The following is a 17,267-nucleotide window of genomic DNA, read 5'->3' as shown; positions in this document are numbered from 1 at the left end:
GGCCTATATAGAGTGTACGAAAGCGATCTGATTGGTCCGCGCACACCACGTGACTGCCGGAAATACCGATTTGACGCAGGATCGGTCCGATTATTCTGACGTCAAGGCGTAGGTGCCCGATCTTAACCGAAGAAAGCCGAAGATGTTATTTTCATGTAAACGTAAGTTTTAACTATAAAAAATATATTGTTTTAGTATTAATATGTGCTAACCTACAAATACTAGTCAAAACTACATTTTTCATACCAAATATACCAAGTTTAATTCATTTACTAAGCCAAATAAAATAAAGAAATAATTTATTTTCAAAGTTCCCTCCAAATCGGGAGTGGCCATCATCAATACGACGTGTCTCTAGAGTGTCTATGAAGTAGAAATAACCATAAACAATGTTATTTTAGTTTTTTAAAATGGCGCAAGCGAGTTTTGACCAACATTTTATTCAGCCAAAAAAATATTATCAAAAATATTAAACAAAGATTGTTTAAATATTATAATTCTATACCTTGCGTATTTATGGGCATTATAAGACAATTAATTTAAAATTTGGATAAGACATATGATTTAAAAGTGTTAAAAATAATAAATACTATTTAGTTTAACATTAAAAGAGCATAATCGGAATCCGTTCATAAAGTTAATGAATTTTATTTAATACTTATTATATACCTACAGGAAGAGGAATAGGGAACTTCAATATTTTTGTTTAAAAAGCTCTCATATTTACTAAAATAATGCATAATAATATTTTGCTAAGTAGGTAGGTGCCTATGTCGTGCAAGGCATATAAACGAAGATGCGAGGAGTCCTTTATTTGCTATAAAATATTGAATAATGTACTTACATATTACAATTATTTTTGTATAATTCTTATTAAGAAATTTTAATTAAACTTTATAAAACTTACTGAACATAGCGATTAAATATAATTATTTTCAGGAACTGATTAATGTTTGAATATTTTCTAATATTCTATTTAGTCACATTTAAATGAATTGGCTTAAATTAAAATCAACGATTTATTTATTTTTTATCTGTATGCAAGAACACGTCTCAAAAATATCGATAAAATAATGGAGGGAAATCGTAATATTATTTTATCGATACATATTGATGGGAATCTTATATGAAACTAGCTGACCCGCGCAACTTCGCTTGCGTCACATAAGATAAAATGGGTCAAAATTTTCCCCGTTTTTGTAACATTTTTTATTGCTACTCTGCTCCTATTGGTTGTAGCGTGATGTTATATAGCCTATAGCCTTCCTCGATAAATGGACTATCTAACATTGAAAGAATTTTTCAAATCGGACCAGTAGTTCCTGAGATTAGCGCGTTCAAACAAACAAACAAACAAACAAACTCTTCAGCTTTATAATATTAGTATAGATTCAGAATTTCTATCGAAAACAGTATATTAATTTAATTGATTTAAAATTTATTTAAAATGTACGGCGAACATTTGCTTATTGCGCAATGTTTCTTTGCATTACTCATAGATCGCATAAAATGGTTGGACCGAAACGAATAAAACAAATTTAGATAAATTACATACTTTAACTAGTTGTATTTAATTTTAACTGCAATATTTACATTTTATCCAAAGGTCTTACGCCTAAAATATCTAATCCTGTTCTAACAACTAGCCTAGCACAATGAAATACAAGTAACCTTTGTGCTGCTAAGTCACTATCAACATTTTTAACTTTAATTTCATTAAACATTCTATTTACATGTCTGGCAAGACGAAACAAGTAATTGACTAAAATACAAGCTTCGTATTCATCCAGTGATCTATGTAATACTGATTCGAATTTAGCTATTTCAGCAATAACATCGCCTATAATTTCTTCAGACAAATGATCAGGTTCACAGACATCTGGTAATGAAACACCGCAGTTTCGTTCCAAGCTCCATAACCTACAATGTAGATACTGCAATTTGATGCCACTATCGCCTTCACTTTGAAGAGCTCTGTCCCAATCAAACACATAGTCTTTTTGTCTCTTCTGTTTCAAATCGTTTATTATTACTGCTGTAGTTCCAAGTATGTCACAAGTCTCCTCATTCATAGCTGTTGATCGCGTATCTGAAAAATTACAAGTTACATTAACTCAAATAAATGTTTCAAGAAACCTTTTCATAACTGTTCATATATAAACTGTACAAACACTTGTTAGATTGAACTTGTGCAATACATTTACATATTGGACTTTATTGCTACTTATGGTGTAAGATTAAGACTTTAAGACATTATTACTCTCTTCATTCTATTAATTAAGTATATCTCTAGGTCTTGCACCTGTCTTACAATTTATGATTCTGAGAATTATGGATCCTTAAAAATTTCATTATGTATTTGTCAACAGGAAAAATATTTATAATACAAAAATAAAATTACTTTTGGACTGTGTTTGCTTTTCATGCATTTTACGTTGGGCTTCGTCCAGTATATCTGTCAGAAACACTACATTGCCGGTTCTGGTACTCATTCCTCTGACTCTACCAAATTTTATATGCTCACATCCCTCCACACACTCCTTGTTAATTTGTTTCATCAACTCAAATAAGTCACGGAAATATGCAGTCTGTGCATTTTCTACTACATACAACATCTTGTCATATTCATACTTTTTGTATTTATCTAATAAACCAGTTATATCTCTTGCCAAATACATTGTAGAATTGTCACTCTTCAAGACAGTCACATTCCTATCATTTATCGTGGCTACTTTCTTTCCGGTTTCATCTTGTTTAATTATATTTTCTCTTTCTAGATATTCCATTACTGGTTTTATTATTCCTCCATTGTAGTCTGATTCCCAAAGGTAAGTATCAAACTTTATGCCTAGTCTATCATATACTTTTTCTAACTCTTCAACAGTGACTTGACGGATTTTCTTCCAGTTATCCAAACTTGTTCTCCCATGTTCTATATCTGAAAAGTACTTTCTTGCTTCATGTCTTACATTCTCATCTGTTGCAGCCAATTGGTTTGCATGAACATATACCTCATAAAGTGTTTTTAATGGATTACTTTTAAGTTCATTTACATCCAAATTTTTTACTTTCAATCCATATTGTAACAGGCCGAATTGTGTGCCCCAATCTCCTAAATAATTTAGTTTAGTAACTTTGTTATTAAAATAACTATATAGATTTGATATGAAATTCCCTATGACTGTGGACCTTAAATGACCAGCATGAAATGGTTTAGCAATGTTTGGCGAACTGAAGTCAATAACAATTTTCTTTGGTTTCACTTCTGTGTCAAAGTCGGGAGAAATGACGTTTTTGACGACGCTTCGTATGAATGTGTTCCTTTCAACATTAAATGTTCCATTTTGAAGCTGTTCATTGTTCTTTGTCTCAGTGCCCTGACCTAATCTGTTCAGAACATTTACTACGAATCTATTCTCATCGTGTTTGTATGATATCTGTACATTTTTTAGGTTTCTTAATGCGATATTTCTGTCCACATTATGAGGAAGAATCTGAAATTAATTATAAGGCATTAATACTTTCTTTGCATCTAGGTTTCTTCTATTTGAAGTTGCAGGTTATGATTTTAAAAGACCTTGTTGATTAACATCATTTTCGGTTTCATAGTTTACAATTGAGTCTTTTAATACAATACAACCTATATTTACATCAATTAATAATAGAAAGTTGATTTCATTTCATTTTAGAAAGTCAAAGAACAGAGTTCATAAGTTTTGTAAACATGAGAATGACATTTGTAATGTTGCCACTTGCTAACGTAAAAAGGTTTTAACCGATTACGACAGTAAGAGGGATATTATTTATTTGTGCCAATTTTGAATTCATGTACCATGTACGTACCATTTTTTCGGAATTTCAGACAAGAATAGATACATATAAATTCATGGTGCGTAGTATATAGATCATGCAATATAGACATTAAATTTATTATACTGAAACTTATTGTTGTTAATGTCAAAGATCACTTATAATTTGTTACATTTTGATACATGAAATTTATATTATTACATTTATCAGCTATTTACTACGCTATTTTATCAAGACCTCGACAAGCTGAAGTTCTGCCACTGATTTTTACTGCTGCTACTGAACTTGTGCTGTTTACCGTCCTACCAGGCGATGTGAATAGTGGAACAGTCACAGAGCACCAGACTCTTATCAACATTTATATTTACGCTGAAAAATGTAATGATCAGCTGATTAATTATTAATGAACTGCTTTCTAGTACCCGGCTAGTTACAATTCAGATTTATTACTTCAATGTTATGGTGATATTTTACAAAAAAAATCAGAATCTTAAAACGAAATTCATGAAAACCTATTTCACCTTATTGAACATATAGGTATACTTAATTAAAATAGTTCCCCTTTCCTTTTTGAACTACTTTTGGTTTTGGTTGAAAAAGTTTCTAATGAATTCTTTTAGTGAGTTGTGTAAAAGTATAGATCACCTGCTTATTTATTACTTACATAGGTACATTGTTAATTAACATGAATATGAATATATAAACACGGCCTGCGTTATTTTTTAATATTTCGATGTAGTAACGTGACATAATCTGTGGAAAGCTGTTGCAAAGAGTTATGCTGCGTTCGAACCGACGAACAAAAGACATGACATGTCTAATGTCTGTTTGTTCGTGAAATCTCCTGTATGGCGGCAACATGAAGCAAATAGATCAATTGGATTGAACTCAAAAGATAATAATTATGCTTCACACCTCGTTAAAATCTCTTCTCGATTATATACCAACAAAGATTTACTGAAAATTACGGGATATAATTTGCTATTGTGTCTTCAGGGGCAACTAGCAACGAATACACAGTACCTACACTGTTCCCGCCCAAAAGCGCTCGTTGGCATTAGTTAGGCTAGTGTGGACATAGCATTAGCAACTGAGCCTGCCTGCCTGCATGCCTGGCTGAAATGGATATCAAGTTAATTTACTAATACTATTAATTAGGTTTATATTAAATTATTATAAAATTTTAAAAGGGATTTTGTTTAAGAGAGAGTATTGAATTAATAATAATTTATGAGATCACGAAGTATTTATTTGCATTCTCTTATGATATGAAATGGTTAAAGAGGATTTACGTAGACAGCTTTTTTCTGTTGCTAAGCAACAAAATATGTAAATACAAATACGACAACAGAAATATTTGACAATGTGACAATTTGTGAGAGAATGTATGCAATTTGTTGATGTAATTTTACAAAAACTACTATACTGTAAATACTTATGAGCAGTGGAAAAAGAAAAGTGGAATAATAAATAAAATGACCAGTCCTAAGGTGAGATATTTAGTTCCAACAAAATGTTTTAGACCAAAACTATCATAACAGTTGTACTTCTTACTTATTGTGAATACTCAAAACGAAAATTAGTATATTTTAAGATACTATAGCATAAAAGCTGCATAAGCTTTGTATTAAACTATCATATCTCTTCAATCATAAAGGATAGCTGCATAGCTTTAAAAGCTTCTAATATTTTTTTTATTTTAGTTGCTATACACGATAGAGCAGCCTCATGGGCTTGGAGAGCTGTACTTTCTGTGGCAGAAAGGAGAGTCTCATTCTCTCCTGGCCACTACTGGTACTGATGCCACAGTGGCTATCCATGATAGATCTGGGCAACTGATGGAGAGGATGAAACTGCAAGGGTTTGTGGTTCTTGATTTATAAATACATACGTAATATCACACCTTTTTCACATTGGATGAGGCAGAGACTAAAGAACTTTATCTAGTAAGATCCTTACAAACTTTCTATGCTTCATGTACATCCATACATCTTGTCATACAGGACTGCCGGTTATGACTACTATGTACATGACATTTTTTTAAATAAATACATTGACATTAATACTTTTGTCTGTCACCTTCCAGTTTATGTGCAGCTATGGAATGGGATCATGATGGAGACTACCTAGCTATAATAACTCCAAACAGTAACACAGTTTTACTATGGGAGTGCCATGCTAACAAGCGAGTTAACATAGAGACAGGGCTCCGAGAGCCACCGTCATGTCTTGCATGGGCCTTTGGAGAACCACTACTAGCTGTGGGAACACAGAAAGGAAACCTTGCTTTATATAATCATCATACAACTAAGTATGTATTTTATGTCTAATTTTCTTATAAGATAAGGATTTTATTATTTTAAGTGGAACCTATTCTATAAGGTATAAGAGGTAGTTGATAGATAGACATGGTTTCACTTTTTATACTGTAAATTGTTTTCATACATCCAAAGTGTTAGGCAGAGGGCAAAAATTCATATTAATGAAATGTTTATTAGTATCTCCAGTCGTAATGGGATAAATATGACTTGATATTAAGTGGCTATCTATGAATCAACTTCCAAAAATCCCTAGTAAATTACAGTACCCAACTCAGCAATACATACACTAATTGGGTTTTTCTGTATAAACTTTTAGGAGAATACCAATAATAGGCAAACATACAAAGAAGATCACTTGTGCTGCATGGAACAAGGACAGTATACTAGTCCTGGCTTCAGAAGACAAGAGTCTTTCAATCAACAATTCAGATGGAGATACATTGAGGATGATCTCTTTGAGAGACTCACCCAATGACTTGCAGTTCTCTGAGATGAAGACTGATGAAAGAGTTGCTGGGGAGAATACAGTGAGTTATATCCAGCTATAGAAAATATTTATTTGTAGGTCTTAGTAGTCCAAATAAAACTTTTACCTTCAACATCTACACTATCCGCTGTGGCACATTTTGTGTTGGCCTTAAATGGAGAAATTCTAATGTTCTTATTGTTATTCTTAAAACATTAAAATTATAAATAACATGACAATCTTCCCTTGTTTGTGTGTAAAAATTAAGGAGTGTTTTAAATGCAGGTACCTACTTATTGTTTAGGTACTTTTTTTAAATTCTCTTATCATTAGCCATGAATAAAGTAATAGATTAAGGGAAAAAATACAATTACACTGCTTGTGAACTTCTGCCCATGTTTAAAATGTCATCTAAACTACAAATTATATCTATTTACAGATAAGCCTAGTAGTAGGCAAGCGCACATTATACCTCTACAACCTACTTAACCCAGAGAATCCTATTGAGCTAGCATTTCAACAGCGCTACGGTTCCATAGTCTCATACAAATGGTACGGAGACGGGTACATTCTCATAGGATTCAGTGCTGGGTTCATCATAGCTATATCTACTCATATCAAGGAAGTTGGGGAGGAACTGTTTCAAGTGAAGAATCACAAAGATAACTTGACTGATGTGGCTGTTTGTAATGGTCTGGCAGCTTCGTGTGGAGATGGACAGTGAGTTGCATATACTTTTATAGAATTTGTGTTTTTTCCTTTTAGAATTATTTTGGAACTTAGTAAATAGATTTTGAATAAAAATTGCACAGGCGCTACCATGTCTATATCAAATTTTATGTTTTAAGTTGTATACTCCATAAATAATGGACATTTAGTACGACATTAATAATAATGAACATTTCATAAATAAATACGGTAGTTGACTGGGTTAACAAAAAAATATAAAATTTGTATTTATTTTGACATTTCATAAAGAGTAGCTGATTTGACTGGTAGTCAATTACTACCCTATTCTGATCAATCATCATTAGTCTTCATTTTTTTTACATAAAATGTTACTGTTCATTAGTTTGTATCAACTATAAATATTTTTAGATTAAAACTAATAGCAATATGGAACAACGGCGAAGTATCAGGCTCGGTGATGCCAGCGGGTGGCGCGGAACGTTGCGCTTGGAGCTCCGACGGGCGGCTCCTCGCGACCTCCGGGAGAGCGTACTTGAACGTGTACGTAACCGCTCTGCCGCCTTTACACGCGGCGTACGGGACTAGAGTCATTACACTGACCAGTTTGACTGAAGCGACGGTGTACCAGTGTATTGCTGTTGGGGATGAGCCTGAACCTGTTAATAAATGTAAGTATTAAGTGGTAATTAGAGAGCTCAACAGTCGCTTATTGAGGCTTAATTAGGTTTGTGTGTTGTGTGTATGTGGAAGTACTTCCCGTTTAATCTGTTTTTGTTTTTTTTTATGTGTAACTTTAGTGTAATATTAATGTGTTACAGTGTTTGTGACAAAAAACCCTTTTTGTCTTATTATTTTGTATACCTATATTACCTATTTAAGTTTTTTTTTTAAAAGACGCTTTAAAAAGAATAACTTTAAAGCCAAGTTTTCTAGGATAAACGATATTTCAGTTGAAAAATTAAAAAAAACACGCTTTAATAAAAAAATACAATAAACATACGAGCGTAGGCTGCTTGTGATTGTCCTTCTGCTCGTAAATGTCAAAAATAAAAAATTATAACTACCGTCACTTTCATCACACGAATTTTATTTCTTCATAACTTTCATTTTTCATTCAAATTAAAAATTTAATAATATTAATGAAGATTTTCTCTCATTCTTCATTTTTCAGTAAGTTAACTTAACTAGCAAATTATTTTTCTATTTTAGCGGAACCAACAGCCCTCGCCACTTACACTCTCCCAACGGAACCCTCCGTGATTGCACTAGGAGGTTCCCACGTCTGCTGCGCCAGTGGTTCCCTAGCGTGGTTCTACCCTCTCGCCGGTGGAGCGGCTACGAGGAGACAGTACCCTGGTCCTATTGACGTCATCACTTTAGCAGGGGATTATGCCGCTGCGCTGTTTCAAGGAAGAGCTATGTTGCATGCAGTGAGTTGTGAAAAAGTATTTGAAGACTTGCCTTTATCTTTGCGGCTGATAGACATGTGACGAATAACTAATCCAGTAGATGAGATCACGGCAAATGTTTGAAAACAACTGTCAATCATATTAAGGAACTGAAAACTTGAAACTGAGTCTTAATCTCTTTTTTACCTACAGTTAAGTGTGGTTATATGTAAGGCCATTTGCTATTGGTATTTTATATCGCAAGATGGATTTTACTGTTAAGTTCAAATTAAGTGAGAATAATGATTTCGCGATGAAAGGTTAAACGCGTACGAGTTTAAAAAAGATGTTATACAAAATAGGTCGTTTCATCCAGATATTGGGCGACGAATATTTTTTGATCCTTGAATATAAAAATATAGGATGTTAATAATCTACATGTTTGTTTAGATTGACCAAGTGGAGCCGTCTCAAGCTGAGAAGGAAGCTATTCTATTCCCAGAGCCACACATGCAAGGAGCCAGAATTGTGGACATACACCTGACCAGTGATTTCTTCATATTTGTAACCGATGTAAGTATTATTTTGATTGTCCGTTTCGAATACCTACATAAAATATTTTTTTTTTGCCCATGGGTAAAGCTGAGACGCCACTTGTTGCGATCCCTATCAACTTTTTTGGCTGCATTTACATTCATAAATCTGTCATACAGGATAGCTGGTTACGAGTACTGCGCACTTTTATTCTTAAACCACGATGTTTGATTTGTGTATTTACTTCAAATTTATTTTTTTTTTTGTTTTAAAAGTTTGTTTTTCCTCCCAGCAAGGTCACATCGAGTACTTCGGCGTGGAGGAGTGGCGCACGTCGGTCCGCTACAAGCACGTGTGCGGCGTGCGCGGCGTGTACTGCGACATCGGCGGCGCTCGTACTTGCGTGCACGACGAGCGGCGCCGCCTGCACGTGTACTGTCCCGCCGCCGACGACGTGTGCGCCGTCGCCAGGACCGAGGCGGCTGACGTCAGGTCGGTACTCGACTGGCTTCGGGAAACTTCGAATGTTTCCGCCTGCACGGCCCTTGAAACGCGGTTTTGACTGTGAATGGATTCATACGAATCTGTGTTGTTTGATGAACAAGCTTGTTGTCATTCGCACTTCCATGGCACCTTGTTAAAGCCTCTGTAAAAGTATATGTGTCATTTTCTTTCTAACTGACTTTCATACATTTTTAACTAGATGCCTTTGAATTTCCGGTATTTGCTCGCACAAACAGACGAATACACTTAAACAAACAATTTAGATCAAAAATACCTTACACACAATTACTATTACATTTTACTTGCGTTTACACAGTCACACAACTCTCATTATTCTTGTAAATAGAAACATTCATCTAAACGGAAATACATTTCACTAAGTTTTGTTTGATACCATTGTAGAAAATACCTATAACTAACTTAAACATCTTCTTGTTTTTTCCTTCTTCCAGAGGTATAATCTGGGACATCTGCCTCTCAGACCGCAACGTGTTCATAATATACACGGACGACGCTATAGAGACCTACTACTACGCTGCTAACTCTATCAACGGATCACACGTAGACCTGGTCGGCACTACACCACTGTTGCCTAACCAAATACCGCTGATATTGTTCTCTGGTGATGTTTATTGTTATGGCAGTGGGGGATCGTGAGTATACTTTATTATGTATCGATAAATTACGGCTAAAATAAGTGATATTATTATCAAAGTTTAGTTAGGTCTACTGTCTTAGACGATGTCCAGAACAGAGCGAAGTGGAGGAGAAAGACCAGGAAGGCTGACCCCACTACCATATGGGATTCATAACATGGAAGAGAGAGAGAGAGAGAGAGAGAGAGAGAGAGAGAGAGAGAGAGAGAGTTAGGTCTACTGTAGTAAAGTTGCTAGATTACCTCGGTTACTTTTTTGTAAATGAAAACTTTATAGTATTTTACCTGTTCAAATTAAATGTTAATGTTTTTACTTAGAAGTATCAAAATGGTAGATGTTTTACTTTAAGTACACACAGTACAGGAATTTGTGAGTTATTTGCCATGATGTCTTACGCCCGTAAGTTTCACCACTAGGCTGCGTTTTGACGTTCTGGATGCATATTTTCATTGAAAGCTTGAGTTTATTTGATTAGTCATACCTGTTTTTTTCTTGTTAATATCATGAGTTCCGAGATTTTGAAAATTGTGATTTCCGTATTTTTTCTACCTTTCTTAGCACTATGAAAATGCTCATATTTGTAGAGATTTGTAATATTAATATTATTCTTCACAGGGTATTAAAACTATCCCTCGAGTCTCACAACACGAGCGGTCTAGCAGACGCGGACACGGAGAAGCGTTTATCAAATCAACGCAAGCACATAGAGAAGTTGTTAGCGTTGAGACGGTTTAGCGAAGCGTGGCTGTTTTGTGACGCGGTCGATGAACCTGAACTGTGGAGGAAGATGGGGGAGGCTGCTATTGCTGAACTTAATGTGGAGTTTGGTATGTGGGAGTATTACTGACTTTATTAATGTGAATGATTTGATATTTGTTATGCAATAATGACGAAAATACATTGATGGAATTTTTTGGTTTTGTTAGTAAAATTCAGTTAAATTAATAGTCAATTATAACGTATCGGTTTGTTTTATATGTTTCGATGAATCTTTCGTGATCCATTAAGAGTTAATACAGCAATGTGAATGGTTGTACGCGAGTGTATATGTTGCAATATATTTAAGAATGATGAAAAGTTAAAGTGAGAGAAATCGAAAGTATCATTTAAGTGATTTTTAGGTACTTTTAATAAAATTTATTAATACAGATTTTGTATTTTCTTGTAGCGATTCGTGTCTACACTCGGCTTAGTGATGTGGCAATGGTTTGGGCTCTAGAAGATGCGTCACATATCGAAGATCTGTCTATATTATGGTAAGTTTTAATTCCAAACTTCAATACATTCTACTCGATATTTTTTAGCTTACCAGTTCAACAGATCTTAAACATTAAAGTTGTATTTTTTTGAAACATTTACTATTAGGTTATCGTTTTAGTATTTCTTTGATGTAAAGCCAAGACTTTTTTTATCTCCTAGCGGCACTCTGTGCGCGTGCCTGTGCAAGGGCTCTGCGGCGGCTCGTTGGCTGGAGAGTTCCCCGCGCGGCGCGCTGCACGCGCTGGAGCTGCACGCGGCGCGCGGGGACTGGGCGCGTGCAGCGGAGATAGCGGCTGTGTCGTGTCCGGGGAAGGCGCCTGACATCACGCTGCATAGGGCACAGCATCTGGAGCTCACGTGAGTGTGTTATAGAAATTGTATGATAATAGTACATTTGCACGATAAAGTAAATGTTTAGTAACAGAATGTAAGAAATTTACCAGTTGCTATCCTAATACAAAAAATTCAATTTTAAGTAATAAAAGAAAATATTTTGCCCCTACAATACACTATAACGTGTCACAAATACATGAGAACCTGTAATTGGCTGTCTGTAACTCAATTAAAAATATTATGTATGCTAAATAAAAATATAATAAATTATCAAATAACAATAAGCTATTGGGCCTCATTAAATAAATAAAATAAAAACAATACGATATTCAAGAGTTAGTTAAATTAAAAACTATTCTGTATTTAATTTAGTTATACCATCTCGATTAACCTACCTTATTAACACATTAAATATTAAATATTCAAGAATATAGCTTAATAAAAATCTAAAATAACATATCATCAACATAATAATTTTATTATGAACTTACACCCACAGAGCCGACTACCACGAAGCCCTAACAAACTACGAGAAAAGCATAATATCGGAAAACTTAGACGACATCAAAGTGAAGGACCACAACGACAAATGCGAAGCGGGCATCGCTCGCATGTCGATACGATGTGGTGACGTCATGAGGGGCCTCACCACCGCCATGAAACATTCACACGACATCATGTTGCTCAAAGACTGCGCACAATTACTCGAAGATGAAAAACAGTATAGTCACGCAGCGGCCTTATACGATCACGCAGGAAACACGGAAAAAGCCGCTTCTTTATACATAAAACTCAAATCTTGGTTAAAAGTCGAAGCGTTACTACCCAAAATTAATTCTCCAAGCATTCATATACAGTATGCGAAAGCAAAAGAAGCCGAAGGGAGGTATCACGATGCTTTAAAATCTTATATGAAAGCACAAGACTACGAAGCGGCTATTCGTCTAAATTTGGACAAGTTAGACGATATTGATGAAGCAGTCAACTTGGTTCAAGAAACAAAATCCATTCAAGGAGCGAAAATGGTGGCCAATTACTTTCAAAACAGTGACGATCCGACTTCAGCTATAAAGTTTTTAGTAATGTCCTTGTGTTATGATGAAGCTTTTCACTTAGCGAGGAAGAATGGGAAACTGCAGTTGTATGGGGAGATTTTGATACAGACTTCTCAAGCAAGGTCTGAGGATTTTAAAAGTTTAGCTTTGCATTTTGAAGGGGAGAAGAGTCATTTGTTAGCTGGCAAGTTTTATTTCCATGCTGGAGAGTATGGGAAGGCGTTGTCTCATTTGTTGAGGAGTGGAGGCTCGGAGGAAGATGAGAATGAAGCGATTAGTATTGCTATCGATGCTGTAGCTGCTAGTGACGATGAACGATTGACCAGGCGGTAAGTTCAATTATAATAGAACACGTAAATTTATATTGTTGTTGTGATTTTGTTCTTTGAATTTGGTCATCATTCAAGAAATCACTTGGTTCCAGATTGATAGAGTTTCTGCTTGGTGAGACTGATGGTACGCCGCGGGAGCCGAGGCATTTGTTCCGATTGTATATGGCTAAGAGACAGTTCACTGAAGCTGCTAAAACTGCGGTAAGACACTATTTACTTATTAATTATTATAAGTGGTAAACAAAAGAAAAATATAAATTTAAACTGTATTGAATTGGGTACTCGATTACAGTCCAATCAGCTTCTCTTTATAAAACGTCGTTAAAAAAAAAGAGTGCAGAATCTATATAGTATTTTCGTTGACATAAAATGTCCAAAAACTGATGAATATTCAATACATGTGTATGTTCAGGTGATAATAGCGGGCGCGGAGTGTCGCGCGGGCAAGTACCGCGAGGCGCGCGACGTGGTGCGCGCCATGTGCGTGTCGCTGCGCGCCGCGCGCCTGGCCGTGCCCACCGACATGCGCCACGCCATCGCGCTGCTGCACACTTACATACTGGTATAGTGGTATTACTTAACAATAATAATAAAACCTACCCTCTCCAGCAGTTGCAGGTCATTCGAAACCAATTATACCTAAATAGTCACGGGTTGAGCAGTTTTAGAATTTTCAAAACACGACTTCGTCTTATATTGCCTTTGACGGTGATAGAGGTTTTGTATTGTAACTTTACCCATCTTCGTCATGCGTAGGTTTTTTCAGCCTAGTACTGGACATAAATTTGACAATTTTTCCGTGGTATTTTAGAATATTACGCCCTTATTTAATGTTTTAATATATAACCTTAGATAAAATATAAAATACTTGCAGGTCCGTACACACGTACGTCGCGGTCGTCACGACCTCGCCGCGCGGTTACTTCTACGTACTGCAGCTGACGTTACTTTCTTTCCTACACCACAACGTAAGACAAACATTTTACCCTCAAACACAAATGATGCAATTTTACTATTTTTTTTTCTTAATTTCTATTTAAATAATATTTTCTTTCAGATCAAGTATCAATCTTGACATCTACGGTGATCGAGTGCAGTCGTGCGGGGTTGAAACATCAAGCACATCACTGGGCAAAGGTTTTGATGCAGCCTGAATATCGGTCACAAGTAAGTCATTCGATCAATATTCATACGCAAATTCAATTAACGTTTTATATGTCTTCATATATATTTTTTGAAGTTATTTATTAGTGTAATGTTATAGGTGTCGTTAAACCACATAAGCACAAGTTGTAGTAGGAAGCAAATGGAAGTGCACGCATTTTAGAATAATAATACGGCCAGTTTCTTCATCAAAAGTAACAGTCAAAGTTTAGGATAAAGTAAAAAAAAAACAAAATTGTTTCTTCACGATTTTTTTGATAGTTTTATAAAGAAACATATTTGCCTGTAGTACAGAAATGTCAAGCAAAAGTCAATGACTTTAGCAGATACTTTAGATGTGTATGAAGAAACTGGCCGTAAGTCGGCTGATTTACCATTGTGTTATCGAAATGTAAAGTCCAAGCACACCAAATTTTTCCACTTAAAATCGATCACTGCCATCAAGCACTATTGTTCAAGTTGTTTGTCGGTATCTATAATTTGTCACTTTACCAACGAGCGGTTTAACCAATAGGTTTATCTTCCAGATAGACCCTAAGTACGTGAAGAAGATCGAGAGCGCGGTCCGGCACGGCGCCCGCGAGCCGGCCCCGGCGCCGCCCACGGCCCCGTGCCCGCACTGCGGCGCCGACCTGCCCGTCGCTGAACTGACCTGCACGAGATGTGAGGTCATCGTGCCTTTCTGTCTCGCTACTGTTAGTAACTATATGAGTTTACTTATTACTCTTTTCTCTTAGAATGAGAATGCGATTAGGCTAACTCAGTGTGGTACCTCATACCACGCTTATCAATTCCAAAATATTTAATATAATTAATATTAAATTAACAATCTATTTTTCAGGGCCTTCACATAGTTAAGGATGATCTGACGGCATGCCCTGAATGTGATTTTCCTGCGATACTCACCGAATTTGTTGAGTAAGTTCTATCAATACCTTTACAACTTAAGGTTAAGGCCGAGGTGCATGAAATACACCGAAGTTTCGCCATTTACAATGATAATTTAATTAAATTTTAAATATGCAGCTTTTTCAAACAGACCTAGCTTAAATTATGTTAACATATCAGTATATTAAACTTTATATTTGAATATTTCAGAATACTACAAGAAGAAGGCAAGTGTCCTATGTGCAGTGAGAACGTAGACTGGCGACGTCTGGTCAAGATTGATGATGTTGCTGCTTATATGGACTTTAATACCGGGGAGTAAGATCTAATATTGTAAGTCATTCATGAATTTTATTCACGAAATTACTATCAAACTTACGATTATTATCTAATATGATAGGAGTGTATTTTTACCTTGTTTTGCTTGACTTTTTGGCACACTTTATACTAGCTGGGATCGCAAGCCAGATAGTAAATGATTCTGAAGCACAAGGTTATATTATCTGACTGTTGTTGAAGTATTTCTGTAAAGTAGACTTTAATGATATAATATTATTCTATAGAATTTAATCATTTTAAGGCAGTATTTATGTACTTTTAAATTCCAAAAGTGCATTTGTAAGAATTACTAATACTAGTTATTAGCAAGATTCAATCGATTATAGTAATCGATTCAAACACAATTCAAAGTACAATCGATCTCGATTTCAATATTTACTACAACAATACATAAAAAACATTTATTTACGTTCTATATTTAACCACAACACATGTCCTAACACGTGTTTACAAAAAAACTCGGCACGCGACAAATAAGATAAAGAATACCTACTTTAAAAACAAGAAATTTGAAGACCTTATCTCAAGGGAATAAGGTTTGAATTTCTGTAGCAATTGTTTGTAGAGATAAGCTTTATTATTAATCCTAATGTTATCATACAAGGTTTATTGTGTGACCTTGTGGTAGACACGTTTTGTGTTATGTCTGAGTGATAAAGTACCGTCCATTCAATGTATTGATAATTATAATTTACTTTTAATTTAGGTGATAAAGTAAGACTCTTGATTCCGTCCGTTAAAGTATTTTGTGGCGATTTTTGGGTAATAAAATTAATAGAAAGAATGATTTGGTTCTGGTTATGATATTTATATTTCGTTGGGTATTCTAAGGTGTTAAAATTTTAGTTTTTGCCCTAATCTAGTTGAATAAAAATGTAATAGTATGGCTAGTATGTGCATACTGCTGGTCTGTTTTGCGCTGTATACATGAATGCATGAATTAAATATAAAATTGAAACATTTTTATTCAAAAAGCGTTTACGAAATCAGTTATTAGATCAGCATTTTTACCCTTAAAATCTAGAATTTATTGAAATGCAATATTATTTCATTTATGTTAGTACATCGTTATTATGTAGTTATAATAGCGATATTTATACATATTGTTGATCAAAACATCTAATGTTAGTAAGCTAATGAACTCACATTGCAGTGATAAGTTTACGCCCACCGTTTGTGTACTTACTTACTTAGTTAACACTAGTATAAACAACACTTTGTCTTAGAGCAATAAATTATTTTATTGGAAATATTTTTTTACTATAAAGTTGTAATGTAGCTCAAACTTTGTACGTAAGTGTAAGAAGTTTTGGTTTATAAAGATACGTACCCACAAGCTGCTAGAACATTATTTATGTAACTAAGTTCTTTTTCAGGAGAATGAGTTCTTAGTAAATATACGTATTTTTGAAGTATAAATGGATACTTAAAATGCTTTTTAGACCTTATATTCAGACATATTTGGTCACACTGTAGTTTTTTAACATCCTAATTATCTTTATCAGCATCTGTGTCATGTCTGAAATA

At 34.8% G+C, this 17,267-nt stretch overlaps 2 protein-coding genes across 2 annotated transcripts; one reads left to right on the top strand and one right to left on the bottom strand.

Annotated features, from left to right (window-relative positions):
- Window positions 1-1,547: 1,547 nt before the first annotated feature.
- Window positions 1,548-3,736, bottom strand: ArgRS-m (arginyl-tRNA synthetase, mitochondrial). Its single transcript, XM_076116513.1, has 3 exons — window positions 3,578-3,736; window positions 2,402-3,494; window positions 1,548-2,089 (listed from the first exon to the last, which is right to left on the bottom strand). Exons 1-3 carry the CDS (start codon window positions 3,605-3,607, stop codon window positions 1,590-1,592), a joined length of 1,623 nt encoding a protein of 540 aa, XP_075972628.1. The 5' UTR covers window positions 3,608-3,736; the 3' UTR covers window positions 1,548-1,589.
- Window positions 3,737-4,825: 1,089 nt separating this feature from the next.
- On the top strand, window positions 4,826-17,173 carry Oseg6 (intraflagellar transport protein Oseg6). Its single transcript, XM_076116505.1, has 21 exons — window positions 4,826-5,300; window positions 5,514-5,671; window positions 5,897-6,121; window positions 6,448-6,658; window positions 7,037-7,317; window positions 7,696-7,955; window positions 8,497-8,717; window positions 9,126-9,248; window positions 9,502-9,701; window positions 10,166-10,366; window positions 10,985-11,196; window positions 11,538-11,625; window positions 11,789-11,986; window positions 12,462-13,346; window positions 13,442-13,550; window positions 13,762-13,911; window positions 14,224-14,317; window positions 14,407-14,516; window positions 15,041-15,208; window positions 15,355-15,431; window positions 15,612-17,173. The coding sequence occupies exons 1-21, from the start codon at window positions 5,286-5,288 to the stop codon at window positions 15,721-15,723; spliced, it is 4,098 nt and encodes a 1,365-aa protein (XP_075972620.1). The 5' UTR covers window positions 4,826-5,285; the 3' UTR covers window positions 15,724-17,173.
- Window positions 17,174-17,267: the final 94 nt, after the last annotated feature.

Source organism: Anticarsia gemmatalis, chromosome 7 (assembly GCF_050436995.1).
Source record: "Anticarsia gemmatalis isolate Benzon Research Colony breed Stoneville strain chromosome 7, ilAntGemm2 primary, whole genome shotgun sequence".
Taxonomy (NCBI): Eukaryota; Metazoa; Arthropoda; class Insecta; order Lepidoptera; family Erebidae; genus Anticarsia; species Anticarsia gemmatalis.
This window is presented reverse-complemented; position numbering and strand designations above follow the sequence as displayed.